This window comes from Manis javanica, chromosome 1 (genome assembly GCF_040802235.1).
Source record: "Manis javanica isolate MJ-LG chromosome 1, MJ_LKY, whole genome shotgun sequence".
Taxonomy (NCBI): domain Eukaryota; kingdom Metazoa; phylum Chordata; class Mammalia; order Pholidota; family Manidae; genus Manis; species Manis javanica.
In genome coordinates, this window is record NC_133156.1 from 147,803,440 (window position 1) to 147,819,625 (window position 16,186).

General features: G+C 43.0%; 1 protein-coding gene across 1 annotated transcript in view; it reads right to left on the reverse strand.

Moving 5' to 3' along the window:
- Nucleotides 1-16,186, reverse strand: part of ADAMTS16 (ADAM metallopeptidase with thrombospondin type 1 motif 16) — a 161,300-nt gene that overhangs the window by 92,078 nt on the left and 53,036 nt on the right. The window contains exon 9 of the mRNA XM_037015523.2: nucleotides 9,400-9,537. Coding sequence (XP_036871418.2) covers nucleotides 9,400-9,537 — 138 coding nt within the window. The remainder of the gene's footprint in view (nucleotides 1-9,399; nucleotides 9,538-16,186) is intronic.

Sequence of the window (16,186 nt, forward strand, 5' to 3'; positions counted from 1 at the left end):
GGCAGAGGCATGATTTTTACATTTGGAGGCAGCAGGGACACGTTTTCAGATAGTAACTAATCCTGCTTACAAATTTTAGTAAGCCTCCCCTGCCAAAAAAAAAATACCTACTCTGTAATCACAATAAATTGAACAGCAGCAGGTCTGCCCATGTATCCCCAAGCTTCTCTTCGTGAGGTTGCCTGCCCTGACTGGGATGTTTATGGCTAAAGTTTCCAGAACCCCATGCCACATTCCACTGCCTTAGGGCCCACTGATGCATGCCTCCAGTTAATAGTCACATATACAGGACATGAGGGATGGCACTGTCACTGCGCATGAGACATTACTCCTGTGCGCAAGGCAGTCAGAAGCCTTTTACCGGCAAACTAAGAAGCACAGGTTAAACCAAGCGATAGGAAAGTGCAAAGGGCAGTGACCGGCTCGCTGTGAGTGCTGAGTAAATACTTTGTCTATTCTTGCTGCTACAGTCATGTTGCAAGGAGATATTACAAGCAAAGAAAAACAAATAAAAGCATAATTAACTCTCCATGGCAGGAGTGACTTGGCACCTTTGGAATTCCGCAACACGTCTCTCATGGGTCTCAAATGATTTCTATATACTGGTTGGATGTTCCATATTATCCTCTAAGGTTACACCAGGGTGGTCCTTATGGCCTTCTGTGGACACGAAACTAGGAAAAGTCAGCTAAATTGACTGGTCCAAGTAAGAGACTGAAAAATTAAAAAACAGTTCGCAAGTTCAGGAATTTTTATAGGTTGTATAAATGTAACCTGTTATTTCTTCCTCAGCCTGGAAACTTAATTCAAGGGGGACTTCCACTGCTAACGATGGTAGACTAGCATGAATCAGACTCGTCCTTCTGCAGGCAGGAGAAAACTACCAAAGTGAAAAGGGCTTGAAAGACAAAAGTTCCCAGAGCCAAGGGAAGCACAGATGTGAGCCCCGAATCCAGCACTGCTTTTCCCCACAGGAATCTGATGAGTCATAAGCAGCTGCCAAGAAGCACTGGGGTGGGGGGGAGCAGAGTGGGAAATGGTGATCAGCAGGTTGAGAGACTGAGTAGAGTTTTTGGCAATCTGGTGGAGCTAGGAGATGAAAAACGGAACTGAATTTCTGCCGAGAAGGAGGGGCCATGGTAAACACCACAGGATTTCCACGGAAGCCACAGAAATGGGTGTATACTCTAGAAGGGAGAATGACCCTGGATAGACCACTTAAGAAACTGAATGCCAGGTTTGCACCAGCTCCATCTCAAAGTGGATTCAGTTAAACTGCAACTACTCTGCCTGCCAGAAAGAAAAGGTAATATCAGGGGGTTTCTTTTGTCTTTAATTTTTCCCTAAGCAATATCTGTCATTTATTCAAAATTATGAAGTGTACTAGGTGATGAGATCCAACAAAAGATTATACAAGTAATAGAAGCAGACTCAGAGACGATCCAGGTATTGGAGTGATCAGAAATGGAGTTTAAAAGTATTGTGATGAATGGATGCAAGAAAATAGAAGTTAAGATGGAGAATTTCACCAGAGAACTAACATATACAAAAATAGGCATATGGTGCATTGTGAAAAGTTAATATTTATGTCATTGGAATCCAAAAAGGAGAGGAGAGAATGAATGAGGCACAACCAATTAAATAAAAGGGCCAAGAAAGTTCAAAAACTGATGAAATGTAAATAAACCATAGATCTAAGCTGTTCTAAAACCCCAAGAAAAATTAAAAGAAAAGCACACATAAATACACGGTGGGAATCCAATAAGAAACCAAAATCTCAGGAAAAATATTAAAAGCAACTTGGCAAAAAGAGGCATGCAACTTTCAAAGGAGCAACCACAGGATTGACAGCTGTCTCATCAATAGAAACGACAGAGCCAAAGAACGCTGGAATGACAGCTTCCAAGTACTGGAACATGTAACTGCTAAGCTGGAATTTTATTCAACAGTAAAATACCCTTTACCAAAAAAAGGTAAAAGATATAAGCCACACATCTTACTCCACTGATGGACAATGACTGCATTGGGGTGTGGGTGGGGACTTGATAATATGGGTCAATGTAGTAACCACATTGTTTTTCCATGTGAAACCTTCGTAAGAGTCTATATCAATCATACCTTAATAAAAAATTTAAAATAAATAAAATAAAATAGCTCTAAAAAAACAAAAAGATGAAGCCACAGAGATGAAACCCTGGCAGTGAGGGGAGGCCCTCGCCTGGGGGGTAAATGGTGAAGCACGCCGGCCGGGAGCGGGATGCACCCACAGAGTGGGAGGACGCAGGAACGCAGATGGCAGCACTGTGACGTGAAAGTCCGTCCCTCTTAGCGTCACACTGGAAGAGCTGAACTCTGCATGTGGATCTTACGCCTGGTCCTCCTGGGTAGGTTCGCTCATAAGCAGGTTTTCCCCTGTCCCCTCGGCCAAAGCTGGTCACACAGCTAACCCAGAGTCCATGAGGCAGAACTAACGGCCCCCCGGGGGTTGGGGCACAGAGCAAAAGCAGCATTTGCAGCCATTTTACAAATCTACCACCATGTCTGCATGAAAAATATAAGTCTTGGCATCTTGCATGCCCTATGCTAAAATCAGTTAGCCTATATATTATAAGCAAAATAATAGGCTTGTGGAGAGTTCACATGGAAGAATATATTCATTTCGGGTAAGCACAGTTTTCTTCACCAGTGCACAAAAGTGTTAATTCTAAGGAAAATATATGGATAACTTGGACTCCATTTAAAAAACTTAAAAATACTTCTCTTTTACCAATAACAGTATAAGTACCAAGCTATACAATGAAAGAAGATACTTGCAATATGTATGTTTCATAGTGGACAAAGTAGTCATACTCAGAATGTATAAAGTATTCCTGCCAAAAGATAAGATAAATAAAGAAGCCTAATTTTAAAAAATACAGAAGAAATATGAACAGGCACTTCTCTAAAGAGGTTTTTCAAGTGGCCATTAAACATGTAAAAGGCATGCAGTCTGTGACATGCCACTACAAACCCACCAGAATGGCTAAAGCAAAGACAGTCAACAAGACCAAACGCCAGTCCTTGCAGCCAACAGCACGTTTTGTAGCCATTCGTATGTTCATGAATGCTTGTGGGCATGTAACTTTGCAGAGCCACTTAGGAAAGCTGTTGGGAGTGTCTACTGACCCTGTAGATTACATATTTGTGAGGCTGAAGTTCTATTACTATTATATATACATAATTATGTATAATTATATGCATATAATTACTACACACACACACACCCTGAAAGAACATTCATAGGAACATCTCTTACAATAACCTGCAATTGGAAGCTTTTGTCTGCTACCACCAGAATAGACTAATAAGCTGTAGCATGTCAATACTATTAAAGGTAAGTAAATGAAGGTATATTTATACAGCAACAAGGGTAAAGCTTATAATTACAGTATTTAGCTAAAGACCACAGACACAGAGGAGCACATATTCATGACTCCATTCACAGAAATTTAAGAACAGGCAAAACTAATCTGCTGTGTTTTTTGTCAGAAAATGCTTATTTGGGGGATGATGGCCATGGGAGAAGGGGGCTCTCGGGTTTCCCCTGCACTCGGTATCTATTCTTTTAAAAGGTTAGGCCCCACATCCATCCCCTCACATAGGACTTTTTGGTTTGGTTTGTTGGTGAGAATTTTTAAAGACTGACTCTCTTAGCAACTTTCAGATGCATAATGGAGCATTGTTTCCTACAGTCACCAAGCTTACGTTGATCCCCAGGACTCATTCCTCTTTAAGTGGAAGTTTGTACCTTTGACCATCTTCACCCATTCCCAGGCATCCCTCCCCCAGCAACCAGCATTCTACTGTTTCTGTGAGTTCACTTCCTTTAAGTTCCACATGTAAGTGAGATCATACAGTATTTGCCTTTCTCTGTCTGACTCATCTCACTCCGCATAATGCCTGCAAGATTGTTCCACGTTGCTGCAAATGGCAGGATTTCCTTCTTCCTCCCCACTGCATAGCATTCTGGGGTGCATGTATGCCAGGTCTTCCTCATCCATGCATCCGTAGAGGGACACCTGTGCTGGTTCCATGTCTTGACTGCTGGGACCTGCTCCCTATCTTGATTGAGTGGAAGTCCCACTATGATGTCCACTGTGTGTGGAGTTCATTGAGAGCTACCTTACAATTTTGTACTTTTCTGTACATATGTTTAACCAGAACAAAAATAATGTAAATGAAAAAAAGTAAGGCAAGTTCAGAGATACCACAACAGTATTTCAAAGTCCTTTTCCCACTCTAACTAATGAACCAGAACATGTTCAAGAGCTTGAGGCATCTTTCAGTTGTGATTCCTCCTGTTCCGAGGAAGGACAAGGGCCCCAGGAAAGGTTCTGCTATTTGCCAAGGTCAAGATCTTCCCAGACATAAGTGCTAAATGCACAACCAGCCATCAGCTGACTCCCTCAGCTGCTCTTCCCTTCCGCCCAGTAGGGCTCGTTCCTGTTCTCAGCCCCGGGCGCTGCGGCCCCTGCCATTGCCCTGACTCCTTGGAGTGTTTCTCCTGAGATGAGCATCACACAGCAGAGCCAGGGATGAACAGAAATGCGTTGTTCTCACTAGGCCCAAAGCATGCTTAACGGGCTCTCCGGTCAGACTGAGTCTTCTCACTGTTGGAGGTGGTGTGGGGTGCGGCAGGGTGTGCGTGGGTCTCCCAAATATCCACGTCCTGGCATGGCCACCTTTTCACCGTGGTCAGAGGGGAGGTGTCTTCACTGGTCTGTACAACATGATGCAAATGTTTTGAAAGTAAATTGAAGATGAGTCCATGCTGTCATTAAGTTTAAAGTGACAAGTTAAAGTTTCCTGAAGTCCCAGGCCTCGTGGACGCAGACATGAGTAAATGCGATGAGGTGTCTGCTCATAGGAAATGACACACGGCTTTATTGAGTAGGTTGATGAATTTACTCCAGATATGCATCTGTCCTTCTGTACCAAATATGGAGAAAAGCTGTGCTGACAGCTTCAGGCCACTTGAGTTCCCTGATCATATTTTTCCATGTTCTAAATGCTACATGGCTAATAAAGGAAAGCAGATTCATCTTAAAAAGTTAGTCATTCATCCTTACTCATCGTCGAGATAATTTCCAAATAGCCTCCTAACTGGTGGAGAATATAGCAGCATTTTGGTTACTTGGATATCAGGAAGTCAGCAAACACATGAAAGAAGACAGTCTCAGATTCATTAAGCCAATGAAAACTTAGCACTAACACACTGTAATGTGTCTGATTTGCAGCTAGTCCTCTCAAGTAAAATCAGCCTGAATAGGGAATTTGACATAAGAGGCTTTCCTGGAAATTTTAACCTTTCAAGGAAACAAATTGGTGAGTATGTAAAAGCTTGCATATTTATTTACAACCACAAGTTCCAAAGAAATCCCAAAGGTCCCTGAAAATATAGGTATTACTGAATTACTACAGGAGGATTTACTGATTGACACAAAAACAAATGAACATGCTTCAACATATATTTATCCACGCCAGATCACAGAACAAAACTGGCTTTGAACTCCAGGGTCTTAATAATCATTTCTTAGGGTCATATTCTGATTTGAAGATTATAGCCCATTTTTAATGTGATCGAAATAACTATTCTCTAAGCACAGAACTGTTTCCTTTCAATGAGTTTGCCTGTATTTCTTGGCAGTTTAAAAACTTCTGGATTCTCACAGCACACCCAATCTTTGCATCCTATTTTCTAAGTTGTCAGGGCACATTTCAAAAAATTTTAAATGTTTATATATCTTCAGCATCATAATTATTAAGATGAAAAAGTTGTAAGTTTTTTTGAAACCATCTAGAAAAATATAGGAAGGATTTGGGATATAGAAAACTCCAAATTTTCCTTACTACTACAAACTAGAACATTGTGAGCTTAAAGTGAATGCTCTTATTTATTATAGAAAGCAAAATTTTTCATATACCCCCACACATACACATGCACAAAACAAATTTGAACAGCTGCAAGAAAAAGCCAAAACAATGCTAATGATCCCCAACTTGACTCCAGGAGAGTAACATCTGGGAACAGCAAATGTTTAACGGACACCGATGTGTCATGTCAGCTGGGGAGCAATGTTAACATTGCCTTTTTTGGTAATAGAAACGAAAGAAAAATGATCAAGCGCATATTCCTAGGAAACATTTATATTACTGGATATAGATATTATCCACAAATTACCTATTCTTCCTGGGCATAAAATATGAATAGCGTTATCATCTCTCTAGGTGGTAAAATATCTTGACTGAGGTCTCAGTGTAAGAACATGAAGAAGGGCCACACGCAGGAGGCCAGTGGTCAGAATGCTGGCTCAGAAGATGTGTTTATGAGGTCTTCTGGGGAACTAAGGAAAGAGGAGGCAAGGAAGGGAGACAGGCCGGGGGCCTACTGCTCCAGTGGGCATGGGGAGTCATCCAACAGATAATGGACAACCGACAGAAAAAGTCATGTGACACTACCTGATCTGTGGTCTAGAAGCAAGACGACTTAATTTGTGCAACAGGACAAAAGAAAGAAACGGAGCTTTGCTGAAAATAAACGAGAAAAAGAAAACAAAGGAAGTCTAGAACCCAGTCAGGAGCAGAGGGAAACAAGCCAGGCAAGCCGGCTGAACACTGAATGGCATCTCTGGGCTGTATGGATGGAATACTTCTGTCCTTAGTTCTTGGCTTGGAGAAACCAGTTCTTAGTTTTGACTATGAGAACGTGCATCAACACAAAGACCTAGGAGGCAGATACCTGGCTGCTAACCTGGTGGTTCTAGGTGCTGCCCACCTGTTCCTCTTCTACCAACTCGGCCAAGCCAGTGTGGGTCATGACCCCATGGCTGCATCTCCATACCTTGTCGCCTGCTCAGCTGCTGGCATCATGTCATGGCAGAACCAGGAAGAGGAAAGGCAAGTGGTCTGGAGCCCACGTGCACTGACCTGAGCTGGAATTGCTCTAGTGAGGGGTCCGGAGGAGGGCAGAAGTGGGAGGTCACAGAGGTCTATACCATGTTTATAAACACTTGCTATATGACATATGAATATAATTTTATCATTACAAATATGGAAAATAGATTTTATATAGCAAATGTATAATATATAAACTATGTAAATATAAAGCATTTATATAATATATAGAAAGATTTCTATAAATGCATGCATGTATCTAAATCTATAGTTATGTTTATATACACATAGATACAGTTTCATTATTTTAAAGAATTCTGTGCTGGTAAAAGCTTTGTGTTCCTTGAAGTACTGTATTTGTCCTATTTTCTGTTAATATGAACTATTATATCTTCTTTTTGCTTTGGTTTCTAGAAGGACATCAGCTCAATTTCCAGCTTCAATATCACAGCCAAAGGCCATCCTTCAGAATTGCTTTGATACATTTGTGCTTTGACTGGATCTTCAGTTTGTATTTTCATTTGCTTTTCTCTTCATCTGACTTTCTCTTCGGATGATTTTGTTTGTTTTCCTGTGATAACCTGTTCCAAGTTCTGAAGGTAAGGTGGTTTGATTTACTAAGTTTTCCCAAGACTGTCTAATTGAAATATGAGTCACAATTTCATGCTTTCCTTGATGAATCTCAGAAGTGTGTATTTAATTGAGAATGAAACACAGCAGTTGATTTCCCTTTACTTCCTGCCAGCTTTGGTGTATTGTGAAAATAAGGAAGCATGTGCTTTAAACATGCTCCTTTACAAGAATGAGTAAATTATCCTGTGCTTGTCAGAAAGCAAGCACAATTCTCCTATGTATCTGGCAAAATATATTTCCATCTAACAAATAAATGTGTCCTTCCTCCTGAATAAGAGCTGTTCTCCTTCTTGGGGAAATAAATTATAAATTCCCCAGAATGACAAAGGTGAAAGTTGGTGTGTCTTCCATGAGGAACCACAGTCTGTTCCAGGGCCAGGACCACCATTCGGTCCCAGAAGAATATGTACAGAAGGAAAGAAAATGAATGCTGAGAGATTCCGGTGGACCCAGCACCTAAATTTTCATGGCCATGTATTCAGTTGTCTGTGCTGCCTGTTTGAAGATAAGTCATCTTCAAAGAGTGAATAGCTACTTTCTAAACAAAGACTCTCTCCCATCTTTTTTAGCATTTGAACCAGGTTATTTTGTTAGATATCTATGGATAACACCCAAAATAACAGCTAGAATCCAACAGAATTGCTTTGCCTTGACTGTTTGCACCTGTGGTCCTCAGGATCAGTGGAAGAAGGTCCGGTTTAGGCCCCAGAATGCCCGGGTTCTCCTCTCAGTTCTGCCACTACCTACTCCCACCTCCCCACCTGCCCAGTTCTCAGTTACTTCACCTGTGACATGAGTTGGGTTGAAGATACAGCACAGATGTCCCTCTCTATACCAACCATCACAACTTTTACCTCCAGAGCACATGGGCAGACACCATTTCTTACCTCCTGGCCAACTGGAGAGCCATCACCTGAGCTCTCACTTCCAGGAGCACAGACCCTACCCTGCACACCCTGCAGTGCTCTCTCCACCCTGGCCGCCAGCTGGCTGCAGCAGAGAACTTGGTCCTGGAACAGGAAGGAGCCACAGGACGGAAGGAACCTGGGTCTCTGAATGACTGCATGGAACAGAGACCTCACCAATCTGGGCTGCAGTGCGGTGCAAGATGGGAACCAAGTCATAGTTTAAAGCTTAAATCAAACTTCAAACTCAAAAGCCATTGAGAGTTGGGGAATAACCTACCTAACTAGAAATCTAAGGGTGTTTCTTAAAGCCCCTTCTTTCTCTAAAATTTTAAAATCTACTATTTCTTTTTCTATACATTAAATGAATTAGTGCTTATAATAAAAATTTTCCTCCTAATAAGAAATGTATTTTGTAAAAAGCAGAGAGAGAGAGAGAGAGAGAGAGAGAGAGAGGAGAGAAGGAGAAGGAGAAGAAGACTGTGATGATGAAAATGAAAATAAAGACAAAGAAGAAAGGAAGGATGGAAGAAGGACAAAGGAATAGGAAAAGAAAATACAAAAATGTCAGGTGTGCTTTACTGATGTGTACACACTAAATCTTTGTATTTGGGGACTGAAAATGCCTAGTTATAAAAGAATTTTTTAAGACTAAGTGCTAGTGACAAATACTTTGGTTTGGTAAGTATCTTCTGGACTTACTTTGACTCCAAAGTTCAAATGATGCCAGAATAAGCCTTCAGGACTTAATGCCCTAAGGAAGTGTTTGCCATACGCCTTGGTCAAATGAGTGTTACAAGACACCTTCAAATGGGAACCATAGGGAGAAGCCACATCCGAGCCTGGGGCTGCTTGGACAGGAGCCAGCTGGCCAGGCAGGGAAATCAAAGGTACCAAGCGATATACAACTGTTTCCAGGAGTTCATACCTTAAGAATTTGTGCAGGTACTGGCGGCTGCAGGGTGACCAGGAGAAGACCCCGTTGCGTCCTGCCAATGTCGGAGACATTATGTTGCCCTCAGACTTTTTGCACACATTCCCTTCTCCATCATGGACCATGCCAAAGCTACAAGAGAGAAATGGTTCTTTGAAAACAATGAACAGTTCCAATTATCTAATACACTTGAACAAACATATACAGATGCTATGAAGACTTCCCTCTTTTCGTATGTGAGTCCAGCAGAAATAAAGTCCTAACAACCCAACTGACACTCTTGACTGAAAACCAGACCACTTTGGGGCTCCAGCCTTAGCTTAGTACATGGGGAAATCTCAGCACACAGCGTCTGTGAGGATTCCTAATAGGGTCCTTTCCAGTCCCACAGTGCCACTCAGCACCCTCTTTGTGTCCCTTGAGGAAACTAGCACTGAGCCCGAGAGTCCCATTGGCTGAGTGGCCAACTCTCCCCATCAAGGCTGCTTCCTCTTAACTGCACGAAGCTGTGGCCTGAGGGACAGCCCCACATGCCACCTTCACCTACCCCAGGAGAGCACATCTTACTGCCTTGGGAAGAAAACCTGGGGGATTAGGACCTCTAAGGACCCTGAAACTTCCCATTAGAGCAAATATATTCTTGGACAGCTGAGCTATTGCTGGCCATTGATGTCTGGTATCCACCCAATCAGTGTATGTGTGTACAAACCCTGGGGAACAGGGCTCCAAATGAGTGGGATACAGAGGAAAGGGGAAAACAAGAGAGAGAGAAAGCAAAGGACCAGTGATTAGTGCATCTGAGACATTCTGCTGCCGAGAACCCCATGATGGGTAGGGGTGGGGCAGCGGGGGCAGAGGACTCAGCATGGAAACAGGCTCCAAAAGTGGGCCAGGGAATCTACACTGGGGGCCGAGGCTGAAGCCGCACTTTCCCATTTAGCCATCCTGCTTAGAGCTGCTTTAAAACATCAGTAAAAACAGCAACTAACATCTGTACATACTCACAATTTTTCAAACAAAATATTAAGCATGTTACCTGCATCTTCTAACACAAATCTCACCACAAGCCTATAAGGTAGATCTAATATAATGACGGCACGTCCGAGGCTTGGACAGAGCCCCATCCACGGTCTCAGAGTCAGGACTGGACCCGACATTCCACTGTCAGAGCCCGGGCAGGACCCATGAAGCTGTGTGACCCGAGCATGACTGAAGGAAGTGTGTATCCAAGGAAATCGGGTGGGCAAACATTGTCCAATTTCTGCAAAATTCCTGCTCAGTACCAAGGGTGATGCAGATGCACTTATTTCAGCCTCCACCCATTCTCTGAAGTTCTATTAAAAGCAATCACTCAAGGCCAGGGTACCATATGGCAGAGGAAATGTGTCATGGGTATGAAAAGGACTCAGACTGTCATCACACATGGGTGGCTGCCTCAGGAAGAAAGTGATTAAAAACGTAATACCAAAGTACCTTGTCATGGCTGGGTCTTGACCTGAGTATGAAGGTGACACAATGTGGTCCTGCAAGGGCCCTAAATAAATTGCTATCCCTTCTGCCTGTATTTTCTAAGGAAGACAAAGCCACAATGTGCCAGGCCTGGGGACATCTTGGTCTTAAGCATACCATACAAAATATTTTCAGTGATTCCTTCTAAACATTGATTCTCAAACTCTGCTGTGCATCAGAATATCTGAGAAATGCACCACAGAACATGGTTCTGCAAAGCCCACCTTGGTAGATTTTTGGTTTAGTCGTTTAGGGCAAGGATCTGGCATTTGGGTGTATTCAAACACAATAAAGTGATTCGGATGCTGCTGCTATTTTGCAAGATGTGTTTCCAAGCAGTCCAGTGTCCTGTGATGGATGCCAGTGCATTAGCAGTGATCACATTTGATGTCAACATTAATACAGTCATGGAAGAATGGATAGAACACATTTTGAAGATAAGATTGGTATTTGGCAACCAAGAAAAGTGTAATTACTATTCAAGTTATACATACCAGATAGACATTTTCTTTCTGCTTCCATTTGACATAGTATTTTATGGAAAGTTGTTATCACCTTGTACATTAAAACAATAAACACGTATTTCTTTTTTTTAACTACAAGCTTATAAATTTGTAAAGAACAGAGACTCTTATACATGCTCACAGCCCTAGGGCCAGAAAACTCACTAGCCCCTAATGGGGTCTCCCTTGATGTTTGTTGAATGAATAAAGAACAATTTCCAGCTATAGCACCAACCTAAAGACCCAAATATAAGCATGATTTCAGATGAAATTGGGTTGACAATTACATTCAACATCAGATGCTTTTAATGTCTTCTACAGTATTTTCTCGAGTGATTTAATTGTATCAGCAAGTATTTTTTCATTACTAATGATACACCCAGAATGATAACAGCCACGTGTTTTTAGAAGTTGTATCAATTATCTTAGGCTATTCAGCAGTGGTTAAGGAAGAGATGCCCTTTGAAGTACCCATGATCCCATGTCATCCAGATGGGTAATCACACCTTGGTGTGAGGGCAGGGCTGGAAGTAGGACCAAGTGGTTTAGCCCGATGCAGGCTTTTCAAGAAGACGATACATCCTCCCTGGAGGTGGGAAGGTGTGTGGAGACCTGGATCTCAGGGACCCAGGATGGGTTAGGCAACAGGGGAGAATATAGACTGTGGAGGTGGGGGCCTCATCCGGGTCTTGCCTGTTATTCACAAGTGCTTTGATTTTAGGAAAATAACCTAACTCACTGAATCTCAGTTTCCTTACCTATAATATGGGATAATAAAACCCTCTCCAGCTGTACAGAATATTGGCATCACACAGGTCACAAAAGAAAATTCACAACGTTTATCTTTTTCCCTTATTCAAATGTGGTCTTGGTCAAATCACTCAACACATAGATGCCATTTATACACGGTGTGTATGCATCTGTTCAGTCAAAGGTCAATGAATTTCAAATACTTCCTGGATAAAGAAACAAACAAAAAACCCTTAAGAGGAATGACAAATAAAATTGGTAAGAAATGACCTTCCAACCTGCTGGGAATCCCTAGGGGGCAGTCTGACAGTCACTAGGCCAGATGATCTTCAAGGGGCCACATGCCTTGATACTCTACAGATGCTAAAAAATCACTCTGTGCCCCCCTGATCAAGCTGCAGGGGCTCAGATTGATGACAGCCACAAATTGGTGAAGCGTACACATCAGCCTCAAATGCCTCAAAGGTCATCCTTCATTTACCATCTCCGCCAAATATGTGTGAGCTGAATAGTATGAACAAGCCAATCCTGCTTCTTTGGAAAAGACTTCCCTGATCTTCCCTGCCTATGTTTGTTGCAACGCCTACAGCCCTCACTGCTTGCTCCCTGGCAATGCCTTGTCTATTTAGCCTTCTGTTAGACTTTTGGAGGGCATGGATTGCTCATCATTTTAAAGAATCCTACAGGATGCTTTGCTGGCAGAATGCAAATTGTGCCCAGGGAATGGGTCAGTAAATGCTGGAAAAGACAGGAGACAGAATGATGGATCATGAATACTCCTGAGAACATTAACTATGTTAATACTGTCTTGATGGTCTGGAATGACAATGCCAGTTAAGTATTTAAGTCTATTTTATATACTACAAATGCTCAACACAAATGATGCAACTTAAATTGCACCTCTGCACCCGTTAAGGCTTCAGGCTCTGCTGGTTTGGCAGATGGAAACCCAGGTAGGAGACCATCGAGTGATGCCCCTGTCACTAGCAGACCATAATGCACTGGAACATGAGTCTCAGGCACCATTAAATGGGAATTTTTCACATAGACTCATGCCCAGGTGACAGACCCTCCAAAACATTTAGCTCAGCCTCAGTGTATCTGTGTTAGTTCTCAAAGTCTGCATCGGACCAGCCATGTGTCCTGTGTCAAGGGATTTAACAGGAGCAGGAAACCTGCCTCCACCACTGGCTTATGGGCAACCCGACTCAGTCCCCAAACTCAAGGAGACACACATCCTCGCTCTTGGTTCCTGCCCCTCCTTTTCCAACACAAATCCACAGGCTGGTTCTTAGGGACTCCTGTTTTTAGGCTGGATTCCCCAGTACAAACCTGAAGACGGCTTGAGATGTTAACTCCTGAGCTTAGTAGCTGCAAATGATTGGACAGCCACTAAAGTCTTTCTTTGGGCTGAAGATTAGAAGACCTATAGCTGATAGGCATAGAGAGGTGCTCCTCCCCCTAAATAATACCATCTGAATATAAACAAAACAGAAGAAGTAAAATTCACCCATGAAGTGGGATGTTTTATTAGACCTAATTGATGTAAAATTACTTTAATTTGCCTAGGGCCCCCTCATCTGACACAGCTCCTGCTGCTGAGGCCCCCCTGGCCTGCATCTGCTTGCTCTGACCCGCTGCATCCTCTCCAGACACAAGCTCCCTGTTCAGCCAGTGAAGGAAGGATGAGAGATTGGCCATGGTTTCCATGGTTTGAGCTGCATGGAAACTGCTTGGCAAATTTTACCAAAAGTGCTCCACAAAGAGCAGCTTTACTATTATTATTGCCATTATTACTGTCACTGTTATACCATTACCACTAATTTTGGCATTTAGCACGTACATTTCACCTGCACACCTCCTACCTACATCTCCCATTTCCTCCTTATGGTCAGAAGCTCTTTCCTTGGAGACATCAAATGCCTGGGGCTCCCAGTTCCTCTGTCTCCTGTACAACATCCTGTGAACATCAGGTGCTCACAAGGTGATGATCCTCTGAAGGTGATGTCCACTAGGGTGGGACTCTCCTTTATGCAAACCTGGAGCTCTCTTCCTCCCATTCATATTCCTACTTGCACATAAAAATGCTCTTTTTTTCTTGTTTAGAAGAGAAGAAATTCTTTTCCATCTAGACTCAGCCCTAATGATGAAAGGAAATTTTAATTGACTTCTAAGAAAAAATAAAAGCAAATGCTGAAGCAAAGCACTGAAGACCGAGAACCTGGTTTTGAATGCATCAAGTTTAATTTTGGATTACTGACCTCCTGCTGGCATCGGAGCCACTGATCTAATGCCGATTGGCTCAGCCCTTGGTGACAGAACTATTTCTGCCTTGATTGTTTAATTAAATTCAGGTATGGTTCAGAGGACAGCAAGAGCCCCGTGTCGTTAAATTAATGAGAGTTTTTGAAGTTTTAACTCTAGCAGCCTATTAAAAAATGCAATTATGATTTAACTGAAAGCTTTATGAAGTGTAGATGCAATTTTCAAGGCACTAAAAAAGTCAATCATTACCTGTAATGATGAAGGATCAGTAATAGGATACAAAGCTTCATCTTCAGGTCATAAGTTCACACACAGCCAGAGAGGCAGGGCCTCCATGGGATTACACCAAGGGCAGGCACACGTGCATATCCTCACACACATGCACACACACACATGTGCACACACAGATGCTTTGAACAGGTCGAGGTGACCTGAGTGGCCTCAGCCCTTTTGCTAATAGGAGACAGAGAAGTAAGCTTTGCAAAAATCATTTGCACATAAGCACAGCCATTTGCAAGTTTTGTGATTCACAAGGAAAATAGGGGTGGAAGTAAAAAGTAGAAAAATTACAAATCCTGGTTGTGTATTTTCTAGAAGGAATTTCAAGTGCAGCTGCAGTACAGAGGGAGCCGCTTGAATGCCTGCTGCTGGCATTCATATTAATTGGGACAACTCTACAGAGCCAGCAATTAGTTCCCTAAGAAAAAATAATTGTAATAGATGATGCCTCAAGGTAAGGCAGCTTAGAGTTATTGGGTAGAGTTTTTTCATTCTACAGAAATGAAGTGTGGGGAAGTTGGCGTTCCTATGGCCAGGATCTTCATTGGACTTAAACCACCTGATGATGTAACTGGCCTGTTGCTAGGCTACCACTTCTACACCTTTAGGCAATAAGCTATTATTGTGCTATATAGAGAGCTCGGCCAGTGCTCTGAGCAGAGGCAGAGATATGTTCAACCTACCTACCGCCTGGAGAACAAGCCGGGCAATAAACCCTTTCAGCCCAAAGAAACATCCTACTGTCATTCCTTTGGTCACACTGAATTCATAGTGAACTTGCCCAAGGCTGAAACCCATTGGCAAGACAATTGGCGACAGTCAGCAGGGTTCATTGTTGACCAAGGAAAAAGACAGGCTGCCCTTATGGGAGGGGTGCTTCAGTGGGCTGCCCCTGTGAATGGGGAGACAGTGGATCATCCCCCAATGGGTATGTGGTTTGAGGTGGCTTGCCTCCTAGAGGACTGGGCCCCACCCCAGGACTGGAGGTACGTGGAGGTTATACCTGAGGCAGGAGGGGTGACCCTTGGTATAGTAAGTAGATCTTTTGAGAGACAGAGAGCCCGTGAGGCAGCGGGGACTGTGGGTTGGCTGCTTCTCACAGTATTAAAAAAGTCTACAGAAGAGAACATGCTCCTGAGAAAGACCCAAGAACTGGCAGCATGAGAACATGAGCTGAAAAGTTCTGTGGATTCCCTGAAGAAGGAAATGGCACTGATGCAGGAGGAGGCAGCACAGCATTACTGGCAGCAAGGTGCCATTGAAGAGGTAAAAGATTCCTTACAGTATGAGACGGCAGTGCTGCCAGGTGCTCTGAAGGAGGAAAAGGCCATAGAGGTAAAGGGCACACTCCTGAGGGAAGCACAGGAAGAGGCGGCACAAGAGCACCAGCTGCGAAGCATTGAGGTGAAGGTAAGAGACCTTCTGAAGACTGAGCTGGCACTGCTGTGAGGCCCAGTAGAAAAGTTAAAGGATAT